Below are 18,226 nucleotides of genomic sequence, written 5' to 3' on the forward strand. Positions count from 1 at the left end.
TTTCAATGTCTTGTCATACTCTCACTTATTCAGCCGAGAGGAAATCTCGTTGCCATAAGTGATCCATAGTCATGCTAGGTAGTTTAACCCATATTGGACCCTCTCCAGGGCATGCAGTTCCCTTTTGATGTCATTGAATGCCACCCAGGCTCGGGACACTTTCACAGTAAGGTCGAGAAAAATTGAGATAGTCATCCCTTTCTGTTGTTCCTCATGGTGTTCTTTGGCATGGCGTAGGACATCCACTCAATCACTGTAATAATGAGATCTGGCTACATAGGCCTGTGGTCACTTCCCCAGCCCTGGTTTCGGCTGTAGGGTGCAGTATGCTTTGTCCACCAGTGGCTCTTTATCTAGTCCAAGCGCTTCTTTTAATAAAGCTAATTCAGCATTTTTACTCATGCTGTCAGTTCCTTCAGGAATCCCCACTGTCCTGATATTATTTCTCCGGAACCTCACTTCCAAATGACATTAAACATTCTATCTCTCCATCAGTATCTTTAATTTCTCTCAGTTTGGTGTCTGTTGATACTTTTTCGGCCACAAATTGTGTTTTTACAGTCTGTAGCTCCACCTTAAGGGCAGCCATTCCTTCTCCAATATGTATTCCTATTTCCATTTTAATTGTCCTACAATTTTTTTGTGAAGTTCAGTCAGCGCTGCAAGCTTTAGCTGCTCTTCCTAGTCTGACAGTAAACTGCCCAGGGAGACAGCATATTTTTAAATTTAATTTTTTTTTTAATTTAAACATATAACACGGTAACAGGCCATTTTGGCCCATGAGCCCATGCCGCCCAATTTATGCCCAATTAACCTTCACCCCCCCCCCACCCACCCCGGTTCGTTTCAAACAGTGGGAGGAAACCAGCGTCCCTGGGGAATCAGTGCAGGTTTGTAGATTATGAGATGGCATACTCCTTCCACCATTATCACAGTGCTCTGTATGCTCCTAATGCATGGACTTCCTGCTTTCACTGCCATATAGAATGCTTCTTCTCCACTTTGTGCTATCATTGGGCAGGGATTACCAAGTAAGATGTTACACCTTTTCAAGGAGCCTTTGAATACATCCATGAGACTTTGATGATTTCTTCTTGTGATGAGGCTCAGGACAAAATGTCTGTATCAGGAATCTGGCAACAACAAGGCCTGCTCGGTGGAGTATAACGTGTGCCTCAGTGCTAAAGATGTTTGTCGTAGAGAGTGACGTAGGTTACTGCATCTTCCAGTAAACATGAAGGATCACTGCTACCTGATGTGGATCAAGACTCACTTTCTCACTGGACAATTTTGAGTGTATTTTATGGATTTTGGGCTGCTGATCACGAAAATCACCTTAAAATTTTCATATATCATACTTTTTTTTAGATATAACTAATTTTTGTGATTTAAATCTACTGGTATATTGCCCACGAAGTAAACTGTTTTGGTCAGTTCAAGCATGCCAGTGCATACACTCAGAGCAGGTGCTATGCAAATGTTGTCTTAGGCCTGGGCATGCTTAGTCAGGATAGATGCAGTCAGACTATAAAAGCAGCTCACATATGCATATTCTATGCATTACATTGATATAGATTGAACACTTACTGATGTACATGTTCTTCAGGCAATAGAATAGTGAGTGTACTTAACAATAGCATTTATTGTCTTCAGAAAGATTCATTGCAGCAGAAATATTTTGTCAATGTCTTAACAACTGCAATACATTCTGTTACATTTGTGGCAAGTATACACCTAAGGCTCAAAGATGCAGCATGACTGGACTTATTACAAAACCCTATGAGTTCTACTTCAATTATAAAATTGGAAAACCCACGCAGATACGGGGAGAACTTACAAACTCCTTACAGACATCGTGGGATTTGAACCCCAGTCCTGATCACTGGCACGGCAAAGGTGTTGCACTAATGGCTAAGCCAACCGTGCTGCCTTTATAGCACAAATATATAGTTTTCTTTTTAAATGGTCTGATATGGAAGAAAATATATGTTTACAAATCAAGATAGAGGAAATTAAATCAGTGAAAAGAAAATAAAGGACATATTGCACTAATATTCTGCCACTGACTTCACAGAAATTTTTTTTTTAATTCTTGAATTAATGGAGAACCAAGGGACTAGAAAGAATAAGAAACTTAAATAGATTAGTTTTAACAAAACAATTACTGGAGTAATTAATTGAAATAAAAGAAAACAATACCATGGTTACAAAGCAAAAATCAAATTGATGCAGGGATTCAACCTAAAACATCATCCATCCCTTTACCTTTACAGATGCTGCTTGACCTGTTGAGTTCTTTCAGCAGTTTGTCATTTGCTTCAGATTCTGCTGTCTGTAGTCTCTTATGTTTCCTAATCCCATGGTTATGGTGCCCTATAATCTAGAGTTTTAAGAGTCCTTACAGCAAAAGTGGTTTCCAGAATTCCATCTTTTTAGAATTATACCTGTGGACTGAAAGATGAAAAACATGATAATACTGAGAAAGAATGGGGAGAGAAAATATAGAATTCTTCAGACCAGTTTGCCTGGTATCAGTGGAAGGGAAAACCCTCAAGTCCACAAAATGTTGAAAATTCTTATGTGATTAGAATGCTAATTTATTGAAGACAAACATGTTTTACAAATTAGAGTTTTTATATATTAGGATGGATTGAAAAACAATATTAGGTACAAGCAAGTCATTTGTTGTAAGCAAGTTGTAATAAGAGGAGTACCTTAAGATTCAGTGCTTGATCCTCAGTTATTTACAATCAACTTGGTTCAGAGGGGTGGGTGCTATCTAACCAGTTGTATAAATGTAATAAAACCATGTGCAAAAGAAAGCTAAGAAGAAATTCAAGATTCAATTTATTATCATTGTAATAAAACAGTGTCATATTACATGAAATTCCTTTTTGCCTGCTGCAAGGCAGATAGATTCGCCACTGGCAGGAATTGCTTGAGTGCCTCTTACAGTATTACAGTCAGACTTACACAGAGAGAGTGAAGCAAAAGATAAGAGTCCCCCAAGAGTTGCCGAGTGTCCATAGATTTGCCTCGCATTTTTCAGCCCCTGCAGCCACATAGAGTCAAGTCCAAACGATTTGCAACCCAAGCTCCAGATCCAAACTTCCAACACAGTTAAGAACCCTTCAGCATCTTCGGCACCCCTTTGCATCCCGGTTCCAATACCTGTGTGGTGAATGTCTGCCAAGGTGCCTGTCTCCCCTCTGTACTAACATTGGCTGTGCATTATCTCTACTGTTAAGGACACTCCCCTTGGGTATAACTGTTGTCTTTCATTATTGTACCATGAGTTTCTGCTAATAAAAGCCATGATTATTGTTTGACCACATCATCTTTGTCTACTTCATCAATTGGCACTTCAACCTGGTACTCCCTTAGCCAATTCAATCCAGTCTCCAGCAGTCCAAGCCCATCGTGAGTCTCCTGATAGCAGTCTCCAACAGCCGACCACAAGCACTGGTCCTTCAGATGCAGAGCCCCCTCACTGGTCCACTGCTGTGATTACCATCCTGCAGGTCGTCTCCTCCGCTTCTCCTTCTTAGTTGGAGGGGTGATCTTCCTGTGCCTTACTCCAGTCCTTTGCTTCCCTGGAGTCTGCAGTCCCTCGTGGCTGCTGCCAATTAATAGGCGCTGCCATTTTGGGCACAGACCTGTGGCCGTGGGATTTCAGATAAAAGGACTGTCAGCTCCCTCAATGAGCCATTCAAAGCCCATGCGTAGCCAAAGGCAGTCCATGGCAGCTGGACTACACCAGCAGCAGAGCTGCCGCTACAGCGGCTCTGGCATCATTCTCGGATGAACAAAAAGACAAAATACATGCTTTTTGGTTTAGAGTTTTATTTTCATCAACCAGCTTTAAGCAATTTGTTTTGTTTCTTCAGGTATCTTGTCCAAGCTCTGTTTTATTAAGAAGAGAAAATAGTCATTTGAAGAGTAATGCTACCCAAGATGATATCAGGGAAGAAATCCGATATCCAGATGGCAAGGTAATCTGGCACAGATAAAACACAGTAATGAAACATTCACAAGAAAATATGTAATTTTGTAATAGACTGAATTAATGGGGCAATTAATTCTTACTACTGTATTGTTATGAACCCAGAGGACCCCAAAACCCAGCAGCAATAGATATTCACCATAACAAATGGTTACTTAAACAAAAGTTGTGTTTAATTATCTTTAAACATGAAAACTGGATCATACTTTATTAGTATTAACTTAACTAACCTAACTTAGCCCCCTTCTAATTCTAAGTGTATGCGTATGTAATGTGTATGCAAGTTCAAAAAAGTTCTTTGTTTCACAGTCCAATCTCACTTCTCATTCCTCCAAGTTCACTGGTTGCAGGCAATTCTTACACTGTGCACAGAATTTAACATTTATAAAGTTCACCAGGCTTTGGTGCTTGGAAGGTAAATGGTTACCGCTCAGGAAGGTTCTTGTTGGATTTCAGAGAGAGATTTGTTGTTCCTGGACACAAACTGATCCCTTTTAATCAGCCTCATCAGTGCCTTGCCAAAGAAACTTGCCCCATCAGGGTTTTCCCGATGATAATCTCTTTCTTTCAGGTCACCTTTTTGTTTCTTTTATTTCAAGTGAAACATTAGGCAGCCAGTCCTCTCCTCTTGCATGAACCACAAGGGCTTTGACCAGGCTGAACTAAGCACTTACAACCCATCTTCCAAATGGGATTTTTCCACAAGCTTTCCAGCTTGTCTTGTTCTAGTCCTAGCTGCTGCTGTTGACTGGTACCACTGCAGAACTGATCACTCTCTCTCTCTCTCTCTCTCTCTCTCTCTCTCTCTCTCTCTCTCTCAGAGAAAAAGCTGTTCAACTCCCTCTGCTTCCAAAAACCACATGACCCTCTTAGAACAGCAAGCTGCACTCCCAGACAGCCTGCGTCCCCAAACTACTCCTCCAATCTCTTTTATCTGTTGCTTTTCAAAACAACAATCCATTAGTGAAGTCTCTTGGGCACTCCCCAGAATGTTTGCAAAGGCCCCCAGAAGCTGCCCTGTCTGACTTGAGCAAAGCTCTGGTTTTTTTTTGTTTTGAAGTGTTGGTATGTGACCTACACTAAAAAACCTGCCCCAATTTATCTCCAAAAAATATATCTATATTCAATACAAACACAACATAATCTGTCACAATATAAAGAACTCTAACTCAACCATTCTAGAAAATTTTAGTTGATTTAGAATAACCTGTTAGGTGGGTAATCAGTCACTATGATATTAAGAATGCTACACTTCTACAGAGGGAAAATCCAGCAGTTTAAATCATTTTAAGTATATTTTATTTTTATCTGTTTTCTCTGACACAATACTTTTACTAGTTTTTTTTAAGAATGTAACTGGGGAGAGTAAGAGGAGAAAGCCATTCAGGCCTATTAACCTGCCTCTCCTTTCATAAAACCATGCAAAACTACAGTACAGAAAACAGGCCATTCAGCCCTTCTAGTCTGTGCCAAAACATCATTCCTCTAGTGCCACCAACCTGCACCCATTCCATAACCTTCCAGACCACTTCCTTCCATGTATCTATCCAATTTATTCTTAAGAGTGAGCCCACATTTACCACATTACATGGCAGCTTATTCCAAACTCCCATCACTCTCTGAGTGAAGACGTTCCCACTAAGGTTCCCGCTAAACCTTTCACTTTTCACCCTAAAGCCATGTCCTCTCGTATTTATCTCTCTCAATCTAAGTGGAAAGTGCCTATCGCATTTACTCTGTCTATTTCCCTCATAATTCTGTAAACCTCTATCAAATCTCCCCTCATTCTTCTATGCTCTACAGAATAAAGTTTTAACCTGTTTAATCTTTCCCTGTAACTCAACTCCTGAAGATGGTCTACATCTAGTAAATCTCCTCTGCATTCTTTCGATCTTACTGATGTGTTTCAATAACACCATATTAGCTTCATATCCCCTAATACATCTGCTTAGTATAAAGTTATCAATCTTAAATTTAAATTCCTTAATTTAGTTACCATCATTACATATAACTATGTTTGATTACATGGTAAATGGTAGGGCACTGAGGAATGTGGTAGAACAGATGGATCTGGGAATACAGATACATAATTCCCTGAAAGTGGCATCACAGGTGAATAGGATTGGCCTTATTAAATCAAAGTATTGAGCATAAGTGTTGGGATATTATGATAAAGTTGTAAAAGACATTAGTGAGGGAAAATGTAGAGTATTGTGTGCAATTTTGGTCACCTAACTACAGGACAGATATCAATAAGATAGAAAGAGTGCAGAGAAGATTTACTAGGATGTTATCTGGACTTCAAGAATTGAGTTAGGGGGAACATGAGGGTAATCTTCTTCACACAGAGAGTGGTGGGAGTGTGATGAATGCTGAGGTGATGAATGCGGCCTCAATTTTAACATTTAAGAAGAATTTGGACAGGTACATGGATGGGAGAGGTATGGAGGGCCATGGTTAGGATGCAAATCAGTGGGACAAAGCAAAAAAAATGGTTCGGCACAGACTGGAGGGGCCTGTTTCTGTGCTGTAATGTTCTATGGTTCTATGAATATTTACAACTGTTGTAGCTTCTTGGGCATTGTCTCTGGATTGAGGAAACTTTTTTTTATTCTAAGTCTAGGGCTTCAGAAGTGACTGCTGAGGCCTATGTGGGAACCATGATGCACTCTTAACACCATTTACCCAAGCTTCTGTGTGCTTTCGATTAATGGATTCAAATTGTCAATATTATCCAAAACTCTTATTTGTCACTCTGCACAGGTTTAGACCATACATTTAGAACAGAGTATCTGTTTCAGATGTCTAGTGTTGGGCATGTGAATAATAATAAGGTTATACTACTGGCCTCTCAAAAGCCAAGAGATAGAGGAACAGATATGTAGATAGATTATCGAAAGATGTAAAAGCAACAGTGTTGTCATATGGGAGATTTTAATTTCTGGGGATGTCCTTAATGCTAGAGGAAGAGTCGGCTAAATTTGTTAGGTGCATCCAGAAGGTTTCTTGAAGCAGCATGTAGATAGTTTGTAATGGAATATATATTTGAGAGATAATTGGTAAAATTAGAGTAGGTTACATACATACACTCATTTTAAAACAGAACTTATTTGAAATACTGAAGAATTCATATTCAGTGGACTTTACAGAAACTATGGAGAATGCTATGCACATTTCACAAGTAGGTGCTAATTGAAATGACGTCATAAAATGAATAGACCATTGTTTTAGACTGAAGACAATCTGGCTGTTTGCAAGTATCTTTTGTGCTCACAGAAATGTCACTCTTGGGTTTTGTTTAACTAAAGCAACAGATGAGAGCAGAAGGAGAACTCCTGTGGTTTGCTGAAGAAGGTGGGGGGTTTTGTAAGTGAGAGAGTCACATGGGCTTTCTAGCTGTCTCAGTTGGAGGGAGAGAGAGGGGAAACAAACTCTCTCAGCTAGTGTGTGTGTGACTGAAAGCAGCTGAACAGTGCAAGCCAGGAAGCTTGTTGGAACTGAAGAAAGCTCCATAGTGGTGGATGGCTGGAAGTACTATCTGTCTGATGTTTCTCTTGGAATAAGGGGAACAGAAAGGAATTCTGTGATAGCCTGACAGAAAGAGGATATCATCTGGAGAATCTTGATGGGGCAAGTTTCATCATCAAGACATTGATGTGACTAATGGTGGTACCTCAGTTGCGGAAATCCTGGAATAACAAATCTCTCTACAACCCCTACAAGAACCTTCCTGGGCGGTAAACATTTACCTTTCAAGCACAAAAACCTGATGAACTTTATACATGTGAAATTCTGTGCACAGTATAAGAATTGCCTGCAACCAGTGAACTTGGAAGAATGAGAAGTGAGATTGAACTGTGAACCAAATAACTTTTCTTAAATTTACACACACATCGTACATGTGCGCTTAGAATTAGAGGGGGTTAAGTTGGGTTTAGTTTAGTTAATAGAGATAAGTTAAGGTTTGATTCTGTTTTCATGTTTAAAGATAATTAAAAACAACTTTTATTTAAGTAACCATTTGTCATGGTGAATATCTATTGCTGCTGGGTTTTGGAGTCCTTTTGGCTCGTAACAAGTTCAACCAGGAAAGGGCCAATACCAGACATTGTTCTGGGAAATGAGTCTGCCCAGCGGTGAGTGAAGTTTCAGTCGAAGAGGCTTTTGAGAATAGTGATAGCAATTTCTTAAGTTTCAAAATAATTATTTAAATTTTTAAATGTAGAAGTACAGCAATGTAACAGGCCAATTTGACCCTACGAGTCTGTGCCGCCCAATTTACACCCCATTAACCAACATCCCGGTACATTTTTGAAGGGTGGGAGAAAACTGGAGTCCCCGGAGAAAGCCCCACAGACATGGGGAGAATGTACAAATTCCTTACAGACAGCACAAGATTCAAACCCAGTTCCAGTCCTGATCGCTAGCGCTGTAAAGCTATTGCGCTAACCTCTATGCCAACTGTGTCCCATAACAAGGATAAACCTGCAAAATTGTGGGAAAATATTAAATTGGGAGGGGGCACAGGGTAATATTATTAGACATGATCTAGGTGAAGCTGATTGGGATGAACTGCTACTGGACAAGTCTATAATTAATATGTGAGAGTTGTTTAAATACCAGGTAATAAGATTCCAAGACTGGCATGTTCCAGTAAGGAAGAAGAGGGATAGGAAGAGAGGTTGTGAATTTAGTCAAAAGATGAAAAAGGAAGTGTATGTAAAAAGTAGGAAATTAAATTCAGATGGGCCCTTGAAGAGTATAAAGATTGCAGGAAAGAACACAAGCAGGACATTAAGAAGGCCCAAAGTGGCCACAAAATGTCTTTGGTGAGCAGGATTAAATAATTACAAAGAATATTGTATTAAAAACAAGAGGACAATTATGGAAAGGATAGGGCCACTCAAAAACAAAAGAGAGAATTCATGCTTGGAAGTAGATGAGGTAATGAGTATTTTGCATCAGTATTCACTAAGGAGATGGACATAGAGGATAGAGAGAGCATAGTGGATAATGCTAGAATATCAGGGCGTTTTGGGATCCAGAAAGAGGCAGTGCTGTATCTTTTGGACGGCTTTAATGTGGGTAAGTCCCCAGGATTTGATGGGATATATTCCAGGTTATTGAAAGTGTCAAGAAAAGAGATTGCTGGGACCTTGATGAAAATCTTTGTATCCTCATTAACCATATAACCATAACCATATAACAATTACAGCACAGAAACAGGCCAATATGGTCCTTCGAGTCTATGCTGAACACTTTCTTCCACCTAACCCCACTGACCTACACTCAACCCATAACCCTCCATTCCTTTCCCATCCATATACATATCCAACTTCTGCTAATATTGAGCTTGCCTCCGCCACTTCGTCTGGAAGGTCGTTCCACACATCCACCACTCTCTGAGTTAAGAAGTCCCCCCTCATGTTTCCTCTAAACTTTTGCCCTCTAACTCTCAACTCTTATCCTCTTGTTTGTATCTCCTCCTTTCTTAAAGGAAAAAGTCTCTCTGCAGTGAACTGGAAGTCTGTGTATTGTTCTGATGGCTGGCTCCTCCCTTGTCTCCACCCTCACCTACCCCAATATAAACCCTGGTTTTCCCGCCGTACCTCAGATTCATCTGAGGACTATTATATCTACTGGCCTTTGATTTTAATCTATTAAAAGCGCGTTTGTACGCCTCACTTGTCTCTGAGTGCAATCAGTCATGTTACAATTTTAATAGCTTAACTTTGAAGCAGGATGGAAGCCCGGTTGAAACGAGGCATGCTCCAGGTTGACCCTCTGTCCCAGAGGCCCCAGAGGAATTTGCCTACTAGCTGAAGTGCTTTCAGTCCTACCTGATGGCCACACAATATGTCTTCAACTTAGATAATCTCCAGAGATATGCACCTTTCTCGAGTCAGCCCCAAGGGGTTCGCTGTCATTAGGAACTGAGCTACTTACAAGTTTGGCATAGAAGGCTTTAAGGCCCACTGTGTGATGGCAAGACACTGGCTCTCTCAACGTCGGCAACATCTGGTTGAGTCACTGGACGATTATGTCCTTGCACTACGGGCCCTGACTAGAAAATGCCACTACCAAGCAATCATGGTCTGGGTGAGATAGGAGGAACAACTCCAGGACACCCTCATGGCAGGAGTGAGGTCGAGGTACGTGAGGCAGCTAGAGCTGGGGAAGAAAGACTTGGCCAGCACCTTGAAGCTGGCGAAAGCACTCCAAAAGGCCCAACTATTTGCTGATGACCTCACGAGCGAAAGCAGCGCATTTTCAGAAGACCAGGTCAATGGGGTGCTGGTGACCCCTGCAGCCCCAGCGCTGACTGGTGTGGCCACATGCGACCAGGGTTGCTACTTCTTTGGACAGGCCCAGTACCCCCGCATCTGATGCCCCATGAAGGATGCTGTGTGCTCAGGATATGGTAAGCAATGGCACTGGGTGAAGGTCTGCAGAGATAAGGGGAACCCAAAGAGGGTGATCGCGTGTGCAACTCCCGAATTGGTGTTTGACCCGTGCCCGAGTCCTGAAGTGCTGACCTCAGCCTCTCCGTGCTGCCGCTGCCGAGTCCTGAAGTTCCAGCCTCAGCCTCTCCATGCTGCTCGCTGCCAGCATTTTGCTGGGCCTCGTGGCGAGATCCACCACTGGAAGTAAAGCATCATGGGAAGCAACGGCAGCCATATTGCTGCACCTCAAGGTCGATGCCACCTAGTCCTCCTTTGGATCTAGATGGAGGGCAGACATCTTGCCGTGCCTTATGGTCAATGCCATCTTGTCTGCCCACAGGCCAGGAGCAGAGAGTCGACATTGGCATGGGGAGCAACAGGGTTTCCAGAGCACTGGCATCAGTCATCCTGGATCAGACAATATCTCACCAATTTAATAACTCAACGATGGAGGTGAGGGTAAACAGACAGACACTTGACTGATTGCTTGGTAGACACTAGCTCCACCGAGAGCTTTATAAACTCTGCAACTGCTCTGCGGTAAACTTAAAAGTGTACCCGACGCACTATCATATTTTCCTAGCTTTGCTCTTGCACTCTGCAACGATCCAGGGTATCGTATAGTACATCTAACTGTAAAAAGGGGTAGAATTTTGTAAGCTCCGATTGAATGTATTGAAGGATTTGTGTGCTGGACCTGGACTTCCTGTGTCACCTTAAAAGCATGACCATGGAGTACTCTGGTCCACTTCCTCCAATCATGGGTGCAGGAATGGAGAGTCCCTAAAGCTGGATGCCACATGCGGCCTCTTCACCCTAAATATTGATTTCCTCATCCCCTAGCCCCAACTGTTTCTGAACCTGACTCCTGATTGCAAGCCATTAGCCACAAAGAGCAGGTGATACAGTGTGGGGGATCGGGAATTTATTAGAGCTGAGACTCAGCAGCTGCTCAAAGGAAACCTCATTGAGCTCAGCAACAGCCTATGGAGAGCCCATTTCATTTCACACACCTGGACGCATACTCCCTCCCTTAAATTTCAAACATGGTAAACGAAATTGCGCAGTATCGGGCCTGTTCGACCATTGACCTGAAAGCTGCATACCAACAGTTACCGATCTGTTTCGAGGACCACCCCTAACAGCATTTGAGGCAGACAGGTGGCTTTATCTGTTCCAGAGGGTCCCTTTTGGTATCACTAATGGAGTCTTGGTCTTCCAGAATCAGATGGAAAAAATGGTCAACGAATACGGGTTGAAGGCCATCTTCCCTTATCTCGACAATGTCACCATTTGTGGACACTCCCTGGAGGACTACGGCGCAAACCTCCAGAAGTTTCTCCACATGACCAAGGCCCTGAACCTCACGTTCAACTCCAGGAAGTGAGTGTTCCGGACTAAAAGTGACGATCCTGGGCTATGTGGTGGAGAATGGCTTTATTGGCCCTAACCCCGAGCGAATGTGCCCCCTGTTAGACCTCCTGATCCCCGAAGACCATGAAGGCCTTAAGGAAGTGCCTGGGCTTCTTTTCTTACTACGTCCAGTGGGCCCCTCACTGCGTGGATAAAGTCCACCCCCTCTTAAAGTCCACCTCTTTCCCATTATCAGCCAAAGCCCAGGCGGCTTTTAGCTACATTTGGAGTTACATCACAAAGGCCACCATGCATGCAGTGGACAAGAATGCACCTTTCCAGGTGGAAAGCGATGCCTCTGATGTAGTTCTGGCTGCTACCCTTAACCAGCTTGGCAGACCGGTTGTCTTTTACTCCTGCACTTACAAGGCCACAAGCTTCAGAACTCATCAGTGGAAAAAGAGGCTCAAGACATTGTAAAGGCCATCAGACAATGGAGGAGTTACCTGGCTGGCAGAAAATTTACACTGCTCATCGACCAGCGATCAGTGGCATTTGTGCTTAAAAATGCAAAAAGGCGTAAAATAAAGAACGATAAGATTGCTAGGTGGAGGATTGAACTCTCTACCTATAATTATGACATAGCATACAGGCCAGGTACTCTCAATGAGCCTCAGATGACCTGTCAAGAAGAAGCTGTGCCTCTGCACACACTGGCCAGTTGTGGTCACTACGATGAGCTTTGCCACCCGGCCATCACCCGCATGGCTCATTTTGTCAAGGCACGTAACCTGCCCTCCTCCATTGAGGACATCAGGGAAATGGCCAGGTCCTGCCAGGTCTGCTCTAAGTGCAAACGGCACTTCTATTGCCCCGACAAAGTGCACCTGATAAATGATCTGGCCCCTTCGAACAACTCAATGTTGATTTCAAGGATCCCCTCCCTTCCACTAAAGGAAACGTGAACTTTCTCAACACCATCAACGAGCATTTACGTTTTCCGTTCGCCATCCCCTGCCCAGTCATGACCACCGCCATGGTCATCAGGGCCTTGCACTCTATTTTCATCCTGTTTGGGTATCCATAGAGACCGGAACTCATAATTTATGAGCGAAGAGCTATGTCAGTACCTGCTCGTAAGAGGCATGGCCTCAAGCAGGATGACTAGCTACAATCCCTTGGGGAATGAACCAGTTGGAAAAGACAATACTGCTGTATGGAAGGCCATGAAATTGGCTCTCCAGTCCAAAGGCCTTCCAGACTCATGATGGCAAGAAGTCCTACCCATGGCACTTCACTCCATAAGGTCGCTCCTCTGCACTGCGATAACGCATCTCCTCACGAGCTCATGTTCACTTTCCAGAGGAAATCCACAACCAGGACCACCCTCCCAGCTTGGCTAATGGCACCAGAGCCAGTCCTGCTGAGAAAGCACATGAGGAGGAGCAAGACAGATCCTTTATTGAGAAGGTGCACCTGCTGCACGCCAACCCAACATATGCCTACCTGGCATACCCTGATGGCAGAGAGGACACTCTCTCGATCAGAGTCCTGGTACCTGCCAGAACTGAGGATCCAATGCCTCAAATGAGCCAGGAACTACCAAGTACCCCCCCCCAGGATTCTATACCCAATGCTCTGATTTATAAAAGCCAACATACCATAAGCTTTCTTCACCACCCTAACCACATGTGACCTCACCTTCTGGAAACTATGTACCATTATTCTAGATCCCTCTGTTCTACTGCACTCTTCAATGCTCTACTATTCACCATGTATGTCCTATTTTGATTAGCCCTACCAAAATGTAACACCTCTGTAGAGCTCGTCAAAAGAACCAAAGACTTGTTGATCCAAACCAAGGCTTTTATTAGCAAAAGACAGGAGCTCTTCACAGGTGGCCGACCAGTCCGGAATGATCCGACCTGGCTAGGGACACAACCCTTTAAGGCCAAGACAGTAGGCGTGGCTAAGCTCTCAGCCAATCGCTGTAAGCACAGTCATTACACTCTAGATATTGTAACTATATACATTGGTGATAGATCTGTACTATCACAACCTCACACTTATCTTCATTAAAATACAGCTGCCATCTTTCAGCCCACTCTTCTAACTGGCCTAAATCCCTCTGCAAGCTTTGAAACCCTTCTTCACTATCCACAGCTCCACCCATCTTAGTGTCATCCGCATACTTACTCATCCAATTTTCCACCCCATCGTCCAGATCATTAATGTATATGACAAACAGTAATGGACCCAATACTGACCATGAGGTACATCACTAGTCACCGGCCTCCAATCTGACCCACAGTTAATAACCGAAGAAGTTCTGGAGGATTGGAGAGCAGATGATGGTGTCCTTTTGTTTAAGAAGTGAAATGGGGTTAATCCAGGAAATTATAAGTCTCACGTCAGTGGTAAATTATTAGAGGGGATGCTTAGGGACAGAATTTATATACATTTGGAAGGATGTGGTCAAATTAAGGACTGTCAATATGGCTTTGTGTGGGTCAAGTCATGTCTTACAAATTTGATTGAGATTTTAAGGAGTGATGAAGACAGTTGATAAAAAATAGAGCAGTGAATGTTTTCTTTCATAAGACAGTTGACAAGGTCCTCCATGGTAAGCAGATCCAGAAGGTACAGGTGCATGGAATCCATGGTAGTTTGGATTCTGATTTGGCTGATCTTGATTTCATAGGATAGTAAGTGTTAGGGTGTTATTCTGGATGGACATCCGTGATTAGTGATGTTCAACTGGTATCAGTGTTAGGACCAATTTATGGATGAAAAAGGTGAGTGGGTTGTAAGCTTTCATTTAACACAAAGATTGGTAGAGTTGTTGATAGTGTAGAGAGCAATCAAAGAATACATGGAACAAAGAAATCTACAGTACAGTGTTGTGCCAACCTAATAACTCACTCTAACAACTGCCTAGAATTTCCCTACTGCATAACTTTGCATTTTTATCAGCTCCATGAATCTCTTAAAAGATCCTATCATTCCTGCCATTACTGGTAATGCATTCCAAGCACCCATCACTGTCAGTGTGACAAACTTATCTCTTGCATTCCCCTCTGTACTTACTCCCAAGCACCTTAAAACTATGTAGATCAAATATTTGCAGATAAATGGCAGGTGAAGATTAATCCAGACAACTGTGGGGTGTTGCACTTTGGGAGTTCAAGTGTAAATGGAAAGTATGCAGTCCCCCAACACCAGATCCATTGGCAAGAAGGCCCAACAATGTCTTTACTTCCTGCAGAGCTTGAGGAAAGTCCGGCTTCCACCCTCCACCCTCACTGCAGGGGATGCATTGAGAGCATTCTATTTGAACTCCATCACCACCTGGTTCAGGAACTGCACCATCCCAGAACGCAAGTCCCTGCAGCATAGAATTTTACATAGACGTTACAGGTGATGTCATTAAATACGAAAATAAGGTCCTAAATCTGAACTTCGGACATATCAGGCGAGAGTTGATTGTTGTTGATTGGAATTACATTGAAATGGAGGATATATCAATCCAGGTGGCGCAAAATAAAGTAAAAATGCAAAGTATAGTAGTACAGAGAGAAACTCTGGACAGCATCATTTCTTGATAAGAGGTCCTTGCAGGAACGAAATATCCTTGAACCTGGTAATGAGCATTTTGAAACTCTTGTATCTTCTGCCTGATTGGAGCAGGGAGAAGAGAGTATAACTTGAGTGGGGTGGGTCTTTTAAAATGTTGGCTGTTTTACCGAGGCAGAGGGAGGTGTATATGGAGCAGAAGTTCCCAATGGCCTGAGTTATATTCACAACTTTGGTCTTGAGCTGAGCAGTTTCCATACCAAGCTGTGCGAATGGCATACTTTCTAGAGTGTAAATATAAAAATTGGTAAAAGACATTAAGATTCACAAGGAGATCCTGAAAATAGAACACTTTTCATACAGCACAGTAGCAGGCCCTTCTTTCCCATGAGCCCATGTTGCCCCCACACCCCAATACACCAATTAACTTACAATCCCTGTATGTTTTCGAAGGATGCGAGGAAACCAGATCACCAGAGGAAATCCACACAGATATTGGGAGAATGTACAAATTCCTTACAGATATTTCCAGATTCTAACCTAAGTTGCTGGTGCTATAAAAGCATTATGCTAACTGCTGTATCAAACATGCCACCCACTCTCTGTCCTCCTTTGTGCTTCTTAAATCTGAACTATCCACAGTGGATGCTTCATGGCCAACAGTCTCTACAAAGTTCTTGAAATCCACTGAATTTCGCACTGGCTAATTGAAGCCTCAATTACAATCAGTCAGCTCCATTTGGGCATGCCATGCCATTCATACATCCAATGTCAGACTCCTGAAACAGACATTCTATTCCATGCGCGGTCACATGTCGGAATTACCAAGATGACAGAGGGAAAGAGCAAATAATGAACTGAATGCTTCCTTAAAACAATACAACACCCCTACTGAGTCCTGGGAATCTTTGGCTCCTTATTGCTTTGAGTGGTGAAAGAGCATTTGGAATATTGTGAAGAAAATCCAGTCATGCATGATGAGTACACAGAAGGCAAGCATAAACTATGAAAGGAGTGCACCATATCACCAACTCGTCAATCTCACCCCAGCAGTCATCTCTCCTCCCCTTCATGGAAGATTCTACAATTACCATGCTGGCCTCGTCAGTCACCTCAGTCTATCTTGAAGGCTACTTAAAAATTTACTATAGTTTTTATCACCTATTTAATTATGCACTCATAATTCATTGTCACTTTATCTTAATAATGGATTCTAAAAATGATCTCACAATTGATGCTGAACTAACAACGTTTTAATTTTATGGCTTCTCTTTCATGTATCCTTTATATAATTAATTATATTTGGACATTTCCAATCTAAGAAAACACTTTCTGAAGCAAGAAAGCTTCTGTAGATTATGGGAAACAATTTTCATTCATCTCCATAACTGGATTGAAAATATTAGAACTTAGAATCCATATATTTTTCCTAAAAAAGTACTAAAAAAGGTACAAAACCTTACCTACCCCATAACCCTGTATTTTTCTTTTTTTGATGTGTCTGTCTAAGAGTCTCTTAAATGCCCCCAATGTTTCAGATTCCTCCACCATCCCCGGCAAAGCATTTCAGGCACCCACAACTCTGTGTAAAAAAAACTTATGCCTGATGTCTCCCCTAAACTTCCCTCTCTTAACTTTGAACATATGTCCTCTAGTATTTGCTGATCCTCTCCACCCTATCTATGCCTTTCATAATCTTGTAGACCTCTATCAAGTCTTCTCTCATCCTTTTACTCTCGAAAAAGAAGAGTCCCAGCTCTGCTAACCTTGCCTCAGAAGACTTGTTTCCAAATCCAGACAACATCCTGGCAAATCTCTTCTGCACCCTCTCCACAGCTTTCACATCCTTCCTATAATGAGGTGACCAGAACTGAACAGAATGCTCTCAGTGTGGTCTCGCCAGAGATTTGTAGAGTTGCAACATGACTTCTGTACTCTTGAATTCAATCCCCCTATTAATGAATCCCAGCATCCCATAGGCCTTCTTAACTATCCTATCAACCTGTGCCGTGACCTTGAGGGATGTATGCATTGAATCCCAAGGCCCCTCTGTTCATCCACACTCTTAGGTAACTGACAATTAACCCTTCTTGTTTCTCCTTCCAAAATGCATCACCTCCCATTTATCCAGATTGAAATCCATCTGCCAAATTTCTGCCCAACTCTGCATCCTGTCAATATCCTCTTGTAACCTTTGACAGCCTTCATCTCCATCCATAACTCCTCCAACCTTTGTGTCATCCATAAACTTACTGACCCATCCTTCTGCCTCTTCATCCAGGTCATTTATAAAAATCACAAAGAGCAGGGTCCCAGAACAGATCCTTGCAGCACTCCACTAGTCACCAACCTCCAGGCAGAAAACTTCCCTTCCACTACTACTCTCTGCTTTCTTCCTTCAAGCCAATTTTTAATCCACACAGCCAAGGTTCCACTGATCCTATGCCTCATGACTTTCTGGATGAGTCTCTCATGGGGGACCTTTAAAATGCCTTGCTAAAATCCATGTAAACCACATCTACTGCCCTACCGTCATCAATTTCCTTTGTTGTCTCCTCAAAAAACTCCATTAGACTTGTGAGGCACAAACTTCCTTTCACAAAGCCAGGCTGACTATCCTTGAGTAGACTGAACTTCTCCAAATGCTCATAGATCCTATCCTTAAGAATCCTCTCCATTAGTTTGCACATCACTGACGTAAGACTATAGGTCCCAGGATTGTCCTTATTACATTTTTTAAACTAGGGGACTACGTTTGCCATACTCCAATCCTCCGGCACCTCCCCATGGCTAAAGAGGATTCAAAGATTTACCCACAGCACATGGGGTATATTACATGCGGCCCTGGGAACTT

General features: G+C 42.5%; 1 protein-coding gene across 10 annotated transcripts in view; it reads left to right on the top strand.

Annotated features, from left to right (window-relative positions):
* The window catches only part of LOC138760870 (centromere protein J-like), a 221,397-nt gene that overhangs the window by 188,408 nt on the left and 14,763 nt on the right, over positions 1 to 18,226 (top strand). For all 10 annotated transcript variants that reach the window (XM_069932115.1, XM_069932117.1, XM_069932116.1 and 7 more), the window contains one exon: positions 3,888 to 3,992. In XM_069932115.1, coding sequence (XP_069788216.1) covers positions 3,888 to 3,992 — 105 coding nt within the window. The remainder of the gene's footprint in view (positions 1 to 3,887; positions 3,993 to 18,226) is intronic.

This window comes from Narcine bancroftii, chromosome 4, assembly GCF_036971445.1.
Source record: "Narcine bancroftii isolate sNarBan1 chromosome 4, sNarBan1.hap1, whole genome shotgun sequence".
Classification (NCBI taxonomy): domain Eukaryota; kingdom Metazoa; phylum Chordata; class Chondrichthyes; order Torpediniformes; family Narcinidae; genus Narcine; species Narcine bancroftii.